The 8,856-nt window shown below is 57.6% G+C and overlaps 2 protein-coding genes across 2 annotated transcripts; one reads left to right on the forward strand and one right to left on the reverse strand.

The window, feature by feature from the left end:
• Window positions 1–152: 152 nt before the first annotated feature.
• On the reverse strand, window positions 153–3,010 carry GLTP (glycolipid transfer protein). Its single transcript, XM_040080964.1, has 5 exons — window positions 2,816–3,010; window positions 2,059–2,120; window positions 1,730–1,863; window positions 1,069–1,219; window positions 153–904 (listed from the first exon to the last, which is right to left on the reverse strand). Exons 1-5 carry the CDS (start codon window positions 2,916–2,918, stop codon window positions 722–724), a joined length of 633 nt encoding a protein of 210 aa, XP_039936898.1. The 5' UTR covers window positions 2,919–3,010; the 3' UTR covers window positions 153–721.
• Window positions 3,011–4,445: 1,435 nt separating this feature from the next.
• TCHP (trichoplein keratin filament binding) lies at window positions 4,446–8,773 on the forward strand. Its single transcript, XM_040080619.2, has 11 exons — window positions 4,446–4,542; window positions 4,737–4,793; window positions 5,374–5,442; window positions 5,660–5,830; window positions 6,051–6,163; window positions 6,462–6,528; window positions 6,791–6,963; window positions 7,168–7,249; window positions 7,446–7,631; window positions 7,701–7,808; window positions 8,232–8,773. Exons 1-11 carry the CDS (start codon window positions 4,495–4,497, stop codon window positions 8,262–8,264), a joined length of 1,107 nt encoding a protein of 368 aa, XP_039936553.1. The 5' UTR covers window positions 4,446–4,494; the 3' UTR covers window positions 8,265–8,773.
• Window positions 8,774–8,856: the final 83 nt, after the last annotated feature.

Below are 8,856 nucleotides of genomic sequence, written 5' to 3' on the forward strand. Positions count from 1 at the left end.
AAAGAACAGCCCCAAAAGCCGTCCCCAAAAACAGCCCCTCCAGGAACACAGCTTCAAAACAGCCCTGCCAGGAACAGCCCCAAAACACCTTCCCTAAAGCCATCTCCCCAAACACCCAGCCCCCACGAACAGCCCCAAATGAGGCTCCCAGGGCACGGGCACTGTCAGTTTTTATTAATTGCTGCTCCCGCCGGGGCTCGGGAGGCGAGGGGGGCTCATAAGGCACCGCAAACACCACGGGACAGTCCCTGGTTTCCCAATCCCACGGAGGGGCTCGATCCCACGCCGGCACTGGAGGAGTTGGGGTCACCCGGGGAAAGTCATCAGCTCCTCCACCACGGGAATCATTCCGGACAATCCAATCACCACGAGGCGCTCGTTGGTGGGCTCCAGGCACAGTCCGAGTGCCGCTTCATTCATCAGCAGGACACTTCATTCCCTGCCCCACTGAAGACAGGAATCCGAGAGCTGGGACTAGAAACGCTCGTTCTTCCTCTTGGGAAATCCGAGGGTGACACCCACAATTGTTTTATTGCCGTATTCTTAATAGAAAGTTAATTGCTATCATTTTTTCTGTGGTTAGAAAAGACGTTATCCACTGCAGATCCAGAAAGGAATCCAAGTCACCGGAGAGCTGGGAGCCGCCCCAGCTGCCTCAGTGATGAAGACACAGGTAACACCCATCACACGTTATTTAATCTGTGCCAATCCTGTGCCAGCTTCAGGCTTTATAGCTCAGCTCAGCGTTCATCTTTGTGTACATCTCATAAATTGCATCCAGGATTGGAGTGACCCTCGTGAGGAACTGGTGGATTTTTTCTATGCTTTCCTCTTCCTTGACTTCTTTGCCTTTCTCCAAGGCCTTCAGCAAATCGGATTTGTAGGGAAGTGCGTAGACTGAGCCCTATAAAACAGGGAGAGGGTGTGTGACTCCCACAAACCCAACAGAGAGCATGGGCTGGGTGGTTCCCATGCACCAGCGCCGTGGGGGTCTCCAGACACCTGTCAGTGCCTGGGAACAGCCTTAGGGATGATGGTGGGATGCTTGGAGAGGGAGGGAATGCTCACCGTGAAGAGCTTCTGCAGCATCCAGCCGTGGTATTTCTTCAGTGCGATCTCGTAAGCCTTCAAGGCGTTCACTCGGATGAGGTTGGGATGCTCCTCATCCCTCTCGCCATCCGAGATGCTCTGCAGCAACACCAGAATGAATTTCAGACCCCTGGGAGAAGAGCAGAGATGTTTGGCTCAGGGAAGCGGGTGCTGCTTCCCAGCTTCCAGTGTTTCAGAGCATCCCAAAAACCCCACAGTCCTGGCAGTGCCTCCCTCTCGCAGAGCTGGTGCCTGTCCCTGTGTGTCCATCCAGGGAAGAGAGAGAGAAGGGCAGGACGGAGCCCCCAGGGCAGGATGGAGCCCCCAAGGCAGGATGGAACCTTCAGGTGAGGCCAGGGCTGAGGGCTGAGCGGGCAGGGTCAGGTGCAGCCCCATGGATCCTCCAGGCACTGCAGAGTTCTGACCTGTCCAATCTGTGAGCTCACACTCTGAGGTTGAGTTCCCAGGAGGGAGATTTGAGGAGGGGGTTCCTAACAGCTGTGCTCCCCAAGCACAGCACCCCACGCTGCCCAATCCCAGCCCACAGGGACCAGCCCAGCACACGCAGCCTCCATTTGGCGTTCTCCGGCTCGCCACATGTCGGGACACAGCCGGAGCAGCTCCCGACGCCGTGAGTCACCTTTTCAACCACATCAGCGCCAGCGTCGCGCCTGTCTTGGGCCATGCCGAGCCGTGCAGCTCCTTCTCCACCTCCAGGATGTTCTGCAGCGTTTTGAACTTGGCAGGGTTGGAGTCATAAACCGCCCGGATTTTCTGAGGGCAGAAAAGGAGGTTGGCTCCAGGAGCAGGGACTTTGAGCAGGAGCCTCAGGAATAAACCTGCGGCCGGATAAGCCACCGCTGAGCCCAAAGTCCCCGTGGGAAGAAAAGCCTTTTGAAACACCTCCAGTCCCACAGCATCTCTCCCCAAGGGATTCTCCTCTCTGAGCCCTCCCGAGTCCCTTCCTACCTTGATATTTCCAGTCAGGTCTGCTTTGACTGGTGAGTAGACGATGGGAGTCCCCAGGCAATCTGTGGAGACAGGGGGAAGAGATTTAGACACTGGTGACACAGGGGACACCACAGACTTCCCCTAACAAACAGGTTTCACTCTAAGCACGGCCCGGGCACTGAGACACACCAGCGAGACTAGAAAAGGATCTCTGAGCTTCGTACACAGCTGTTGGCCTTTGGGACAGCCCTGCCATCTACTGCAGCCCCACCAGTGACCTCCAACCCCCCTGGCTCCGGGACATATCCCTGGCAGAACGTCCTGGAACTGCCTGACCGGCACCGGACGCTGCCCGTCCGCAGGCAGGCAGCCCCACGTCCTGCCCTTCCGGGGCTGCCACCCAGCCTCCACACAATAGCTGACATTGTGGAGAGCGGCGGGCACATCGTGCCACGAGGGCGGCCACGCCGACACCCACCCATGTCCCGACACGGGGTTGGATTCATGGGTGGGATGGCAGCTCCTGGCCCGGGCGATGCCTCTGGATGCGGTGCTCCGGGGGACGGCAGGACGATTCCCAACGGGGCTGCTCGGCGGGTTTGACAGGATCGTGATGCAACCCTGGCGCCGGCAGAGCAGCCAAGCCCGGCGTGAGCCCTGGATCAGGTAGGGGGGTGACCACCCAGAGCTGGGGAGGGGGCACCCCTGAGCGGCTGAGCCCGCAGCAGGCCTGGTCCCAGCCCGCATCTCCCAGCCCCGGCCACCCCGGTCTCACCGAAGAACGGCGGCAGGTGCGCCACGGCCTCCAGGAAAGGCAAAGTCTCGATCTGCTTATCAGCCGGCAGAGGCTTGAACTCGTGTTCCAGCAGCAGCGCCATGACCAGCGAACCTTCCCCTTTTCCCCCTCACCGCTCCCCGGCTGAGGGGGCTCTGAGGGAAGCGGGGGCTGACCCGGCAGCGCGCCCACGCCACGCTCCGCCCCCCACCGCTCCGACCAATGGCTGCGCATCTCCCGTACGGCCGGTGCGCACCCATTGGTCGGAGGGGCGGGAGGCGGGACTCCAGACCAATGAGGAGGCCGCGCCCCCATCGCCCCCTCAGCCTCGGGGCCTGGCCGTACGCGGCCGCTGCCCCGGCCGCGTTCCGAGCGTCCCGTGAATTATTCACGGGAGATAAATATTTTATAGGGAACAGATGGAAAACAAACCTCAACGCGCAGGAGTGATGAAACACCTCAGTGAGGGGTTGGGTGGGAAAATGACACCGAGCGGGGACACAGAGAGGTGAAGAAGGGGTGGGAGCGGAAGGGGGGCTCAGCCCGTTCGCTGCGTGGGGAGCGGACTTGCCGGTGACAGGGCCCCAAATACGGTGGTTTTTTTACCGGTTATTCTGGAAAAACAGGTCGTGGGGCGATAGCGATCGGTGGCTGGCAGGGCGGATGCGGATACAAGGCGGGTGCGGGGAGCTGCGGGTCACCGGCGGGGGCTGCCGGCTGCTGCCACCTCCCTCCCCGCTGCCAGGCTCCCGTGGTGCCCGGACCCCCGCCCGGGACGCTTGGAGCCCCTCTCGGGGTGCTAAGAGCCCGTTCCGTGGTGCCTGAGCCCACCCCAGGGTGCTCGGAGCTCGTCCCGAGACGTTCAGAGCTCACTCCGGGATGCTCGGAGTCTCTCCCGGGTACCCGCAGCCCCTCCGGCGGTGCCCGGCCTGTCCCGGGTCACGCAGAGGCCGGTCCGGTTGGGTTCGCTGCGGGCGGCGCCGCGCTGGTGCCCTGCCAAGGCGGGCACAAACAGAAACCTTTAACCCCTGAAATATTTACAGCGCCACAAACCCCGCGGTGCTGCGCGCTCCGAACCGGCACAGCGACACCGCGCCCGGCTCGGGCTCGATCCGCGCATCCTGCGAGCGCTCGGGCCGGGCCGGAGCGAACCGATCCCCCGCCGCCGCTCCATCTCCCACCCCTCCCTGCTCGCCCCTCTCTCTCCCCGCCTCTCTCCGTCGGTCCCCGCCTCCCTCCGCGCTCGCGGAGCCCGTCTCGCCGTGTCCCTCGGCGGGAGCCGTCGGGGGCGGGCGCGTTGCGATGTCGCTGTGGCTGCGGTGGGGCCGCGGCCCGGAGCGCCGGGCGGCCGAGCGGCGGGAGCTGGAGGCGCGGCGCCGGCAGCAGTGGGAGAGCACCAGCCGCGCCTTCGCCCGCGCCGCCGCCTGCTGCTCCCTGCAGGCGCGCTGGAGCGAGCCCCGCGTCCCCCCGCCCAGGTACGGCCGCGGTCCGGCGGGGTCCCGGGGCGGTGCCGGGGTCTCGCCCTGACCGCCGGTGTGTGCGGCAGCGCGGCGGCGGCGCGGCGGGACGCGGAGGAGGCGGCGGCGCGGCTGGAGCGGCGGCGGGAGCGGCTGGAGCGGCTGCTGGGCGAGGAGCGGGAGGCGCTGGCGGCGGAGCTGCGGGAGCGGCGGCGGGGCGGGATGCGGAGCCAGGAGCTGCGGGACGGCGCCGGAGAGTACGGGGGGAAGGTGAGGGAGCGGCCCGGCCGTGCTCGTCCAGCATCCCGGGGTTCGTCCGGTGAAGGGCCGCTCCCGTGCTTCACCTGTACCAGCGGGACTTGCTGGAGTTGCCGCCGCTTGGTGCCCTGAACCCGTCAGCCTCGGCGGGGTTTGGGATGCCGAGCACTCCCGTGTCCTGACCTGACGCAGCTCTGTGTTCCCAGTTTGCTGAGCCGCTGCTGCACGAGGGCTGGAACAAAAACAGCGCGGAGCCCCAAGAGGTGAAGTTGCTTTCTCTTGAGTCCCTGCTGCCTTGTATATTAACCAGTTTTTAACTTGAAAGTCATCATATCTCTACCGTTGTCACTCATCTCGCATCACAGCAACTGCCCCAAGTTCTGGTTAACAAAAGGCAAAGTGAAAGGGTTCAAGTTTAAATAGCTTTAAGAAGCTCTCTCAAAGCTGTAGTTTTAAAAGTCAGAAATCTGTTCAGGCTCTGAGCAAATTTTCAGAGCTAGCAATATAAATATCTCAGGTGTATAAAATATAAATAATATAAAAAATATAAATCTTAATATCTCAGTTGTACCTGCCGTGCCGTAGTGCTTCCTCATTCTTTATTCCACCCACGTTCTGCTCCAGCATCGCAGTCCTGTATCACTGTCACTGTGGTGTTTCCCATGTGACAGTGACCCTCAGCTCAGGACCTGGTGGGCACCTTGGACGCTCAGCTGAGCCCACCTCTGCAGGGACAGATCCTGCTGGGATTTCAGGGCCAGGTAGTGCTCCAGGGGGTCCAGAAGATCCTGAGGGACAGCACCTCTGGCACTGATGCCCCTGCTGCATGTGTTGTGTCTCCAGGCGGAGTCAGAGCTGCGCAGGAAGCACGGGAGAAAGGCTTGGGGTGATCAGCTAAGGCAGCAAAACAAGGTATGGGGGTAGCCCTGGTGTTCTGGTCACTGGGAGGATTCTGAAATGCGTGTGCAGGTGGAGGGGTGACACTTATGCCACAGGAGCTGCTTCCAAGGAGGGCACTGTTAACAAAGCCATCCAGCTTGCAGGAGTCTGCTCTGTGCATTTTCAGAGCCAGAAGTTGTTTCTTTGTTTCAGGCTAACCTGGAATGCTGTTTTCTTTTCTTTGGGAAAGGAAGAGGTGACCCAACTCGAAGAGAAGAAACGTTATGAAAATGAGTATGAAACGGCACGAGGGGAAGCGCTGGAAAGAACAAGACGAGAGGAAGAGAAGGGCCAGCTAGAGAAGCAGCAAGCAGAGACATTGCTTCAGCAGATAGAAGAACTGAAATTGCAAGAGACAAAGGTAATCTTGACTTTCTCCTCGTTTGAGAAGGGAATTTGTTGCTTCACTTGGAAATACAGCAAGGCTGACCTGACCTCTTCTCTCCATGTTTGCACTGCAGGGAGGGTTTTCCCTGCCTGCAGAGGAGCAGAACAGGGTACAAACTCTGGTCAGGCATGCTCTCGGGGATGTTGTAGCTCTCTGATGTACTTTCTCTTGGTGCCTGTGTTTTCCTTTTTAGGCAACAAAGCTGAAAAAGGAACAAGAGAATTTATTAAAGCAGCAGTGGGAGCTGGAGAATTTGGAAGAAGAAAGGAAACAAATGGAAGAGCACCGGAGGAAGAAAGACCTTGGGTAGGACACCAAGTGGAGCTTGTTTTGGGTAGAACCTGTTCCTGTGCCCACAGCAGTATTTGGGGCACAAGGAGATATTCCAGGTAGCAGTGGCAGGATGTAAATATCTGGGTTTTGGTGGACTCACGCACAGCAGCCAAGGAGCAGAAGCACTGGTGCTGTTACTGCTTTTTGTTCCTGGTAGCAGGTTCCTCATTGTCACAGATGTAGCTCCCTGAGTGCTGCTGTATCACGACATGGTGCTTTAGAGTCAGTGTGGTACTGTTTGTTTTTAATGTTGCTTTTTTTCCTCTTCCAGTCGCTTTTTGACGCATCAGTGTGACGTCCAGTTAAGGAGACGAGCGCAGCAGATACAGGAGGAGCTGGTAAGAGATTCATTTATACTTTATAGATGCTGTGTGGTGAAAAAACTTGCTGTGTGTGGTTTGTGTCTGCCTCTGATTCGTGCTGATCAGGAGGCCCCTTCCAGCTTGTGCACAGGGCTGGAGCACAAAGCTGACGGGGAAGCAGCAGATGGAGCATCTTGCTGAGCTCACCCTTGACACTGCCACCAGTAATGCCTACAGGAGCCCTTCCCACAGGCTGGGAAGCTGTTGGAGCGTTGTTAATCCCGTGGGTTTTCTCCAGGAGACAGACAAGCAAATCTTATCAGCCCTCCTGGAGAAAGAAGAGGAGGATCAGCGCCGGCAGATCGCGCAGCGGGAACGGGCGGTGGCAGACGTGGCCTGGATGAAGAAGGTCATCGAGGAACAGCTCCAGCTGGAAAAGGAGAGGGAAGCAGAGCTCGAGACTATCTTCAGGTGAGTCTGAGCCTCACCTGAAGAGTCCATGTGTGCTGAAAGTTCCGGCTCAGGGGTCACTGAGAGGCACAGGTGGGATGGACTGGCAGGGAACAAACCAGAAGAGAAACCCAAGCGCTCCTCTGGAGCACAGGATAGCTCGTCTGTGCCTGTGGAGGACAAAAGGTGGGTAACCTCAGAGATAATTCTTCCTCTCTCCTTCAGGGAGGAAGCAAAAAAAATGTGGGAGAAGAGGGAAGAAGAATGGGAGAGAGAGAAGGTGGCCAGAGATCGCCTGATGAGTGAGGTGATGATGAGTGAGGTGATGACCTCCATTGATGATGCATCTCTCTTGTCCCAATGAAACCATCATTCCACTTGTAACCCACCACCCTCTGGAGAGTTAGAGCCTTCCACACCAGGGTGGAATTTTTTTGCTCGTCTGGTGTGTTTCCTGGGAACTGTCCAACCATCTTCTCCCTCCATCCCCTCCCTTTGCCCAGGTCCTTGCAGGCAGACAGCGCCAGATCCAAGAGAAGATGCAGTTAAACAGACGGGCCCAAGAAGAGTCCATTAAGTATCGAGAGCAGCTGATCAAAGAGCTGGAGGAGGCGAAGAAAGGGACTCGCCGGGAGAAGGAGCAGGAGGAGGAAGAGCAGCGAGCCCGCAGGAGGGAGCTGCAGGCACAGGTAGGCTGAGCTCCCAGTACACACCTGGCTGCTGAGGCTGTCCCATCTCACCCCATTTCCCCGGCACAGGGGACAGAGCACAGCTCGAGAGAGGAGGAGGAACAGCAGGAGGGATGGGCCCAGCAGCACCTCCAGGAGCTGGAGAGGCAGGAGGGTGAGGAGGCCTGGCACAGCAGGGTAAGGTCACACCTGGGTCACCCTGGCACAGGGGTCACCCCACACATGAGCCCATCACGGAGGGTGACAGCAGCACCAGAGCACAATACTGGGCTGTTCTGTCCCCTCACAGAGCTCTACTCTTCTCTCTTTTCTTTTTTGCTGATATTGATATACTAGGCCCTAACTTTTAAAGAATTTTTGAGGCAGACGTGTTGCTAATGCCTCAAAGGGATTTACTGGCTGCATTAGTGCAGTTGGTACAGTGCAACTCCCCCTGCTCAATGGCTTTGTTGACTGTCTGGCTTTGCCTGGCTCTAAAATCAAATTTGAGTAACTCTGCCTAAAGCCCCTGCTCATCAGCTCCTGTGCATGCTCAACAGCATTTGTGGATTACTTCCAGAGCCCATAAAACTGTGCTTGTCTTTGTTTTGACCCCATTAGTTGTACAGTTACCCAAGAGCAGCTTGGACCTGAGGAATGAGCACGAGATGCAGCTCCAGACTACAGAAAGAAAACTGTGAGGACTCAAGGAACTCCTGAAATAATGGTGCCTCTGGAATAGCCTACAGTAAGATGCAGACTTGACTCAGTAGATTTCTGAAAATATTTAGTTGTGGCCAAGCTGAAGAGGAGAAAAGTTCCAGTCTTCAGGAATGTGGAGGTGTGAGCACCTTCAGAGAAGTGAACTGCTTCACTCTGCATTCTGGAGTTGTGCTCCAGCTGAGAGGCTGAAGAAACACAGCAAATAAAAGGGCCCTGCGGACCTGAGCCAAAAAAGAATCTGTGTCTCTCCAGGAAGAGGAGCTGTGAAACACCAGGGCCTGTGTCAGACTCCCACCATGGAGAATCCAGGCTGTGCCTGGGCTCCCACTGGGCGTTGAGAAGTTAATTCATAATGCACATTGCAAATCAGTGTGTGCTGTGGTAGCAGTGCTTTTCAAGTTCCTCTCCAGAAGGTGCTGGAGAGTTCATTAAATGTTGTTTTTCACTTGTTTCATAAATAATGAATAATTGAAACCCAAACAAGGATTTGTTTTTTTTTTTTTACATGAGCAAACCACTGCAG

The sequence above is a fragment of the Hirundo rustica genome, chromosome 17 (genome assembly GCF_015227805.2).
Source record: "Hirundo rustica isolate bHirRus1 chromosome 17, bHirRus1.pri.v3, whole genome shotgun sequence".
Classification (NCBI taxonomy): Eukaryota; Metazoa; Chordata; class Aves; order Passeriformes; family Hirundinidae; genus Hirundo; species Hirundo rustica.

What these genes read in the sequence shown, in the direction of transcription:
- GLTP (XM_040080964.1), bottom strand. Translation starts at nt 2,918, where the DNA reads ATGGCGCTGCTGCTGGAACACGAGTTCAAGCCTCTGCCGGCTGATAAG. An exon ending in ACCTGACTGGAAATATCAAG is followed by an intron (nt 1,864 to 2,058) that starts GTAGGAAGGGAC and finishes TTCTGCCCTCAG; the next exon opens with AAAATCCGGGCGGTTTATGA. An exon ending in TGCTGCAGAAGCTCTTCACG is followed by an intron (nt 905 to 1,068) that starts GTGAGCATTCCC and finishes CCTGTTTTATAG; the next exon opens with GGCTCAGTCTACGCACTTCC.
- TCHP (XM_040080619.2), top strand. Translation starts at nt 4,495, where the DNA reads ATGCGGAGCCAGGAGCTGCGGGACGGCGCCGGAGAGTACGGGGGGAAG. An exon ending in CCGGAGAGTACGGGGGGAAG is followed by an intron (nt 4,543 to 4,736) that starts GTGAGGGAGCGG and finishes CTGTGTTCCCAG; the next exon opens with TTTGCTGAGCCGCTGCTGCA. An exon ending in AGGAGGCCTGGCACAGCAGG is followed by an intron (nt 7,809 to 8,231) that starts GTAAGGTCACAC and finishes TGACCCCATTAG; the next exon opens with TTGTACAGTTACCCAAGAGC.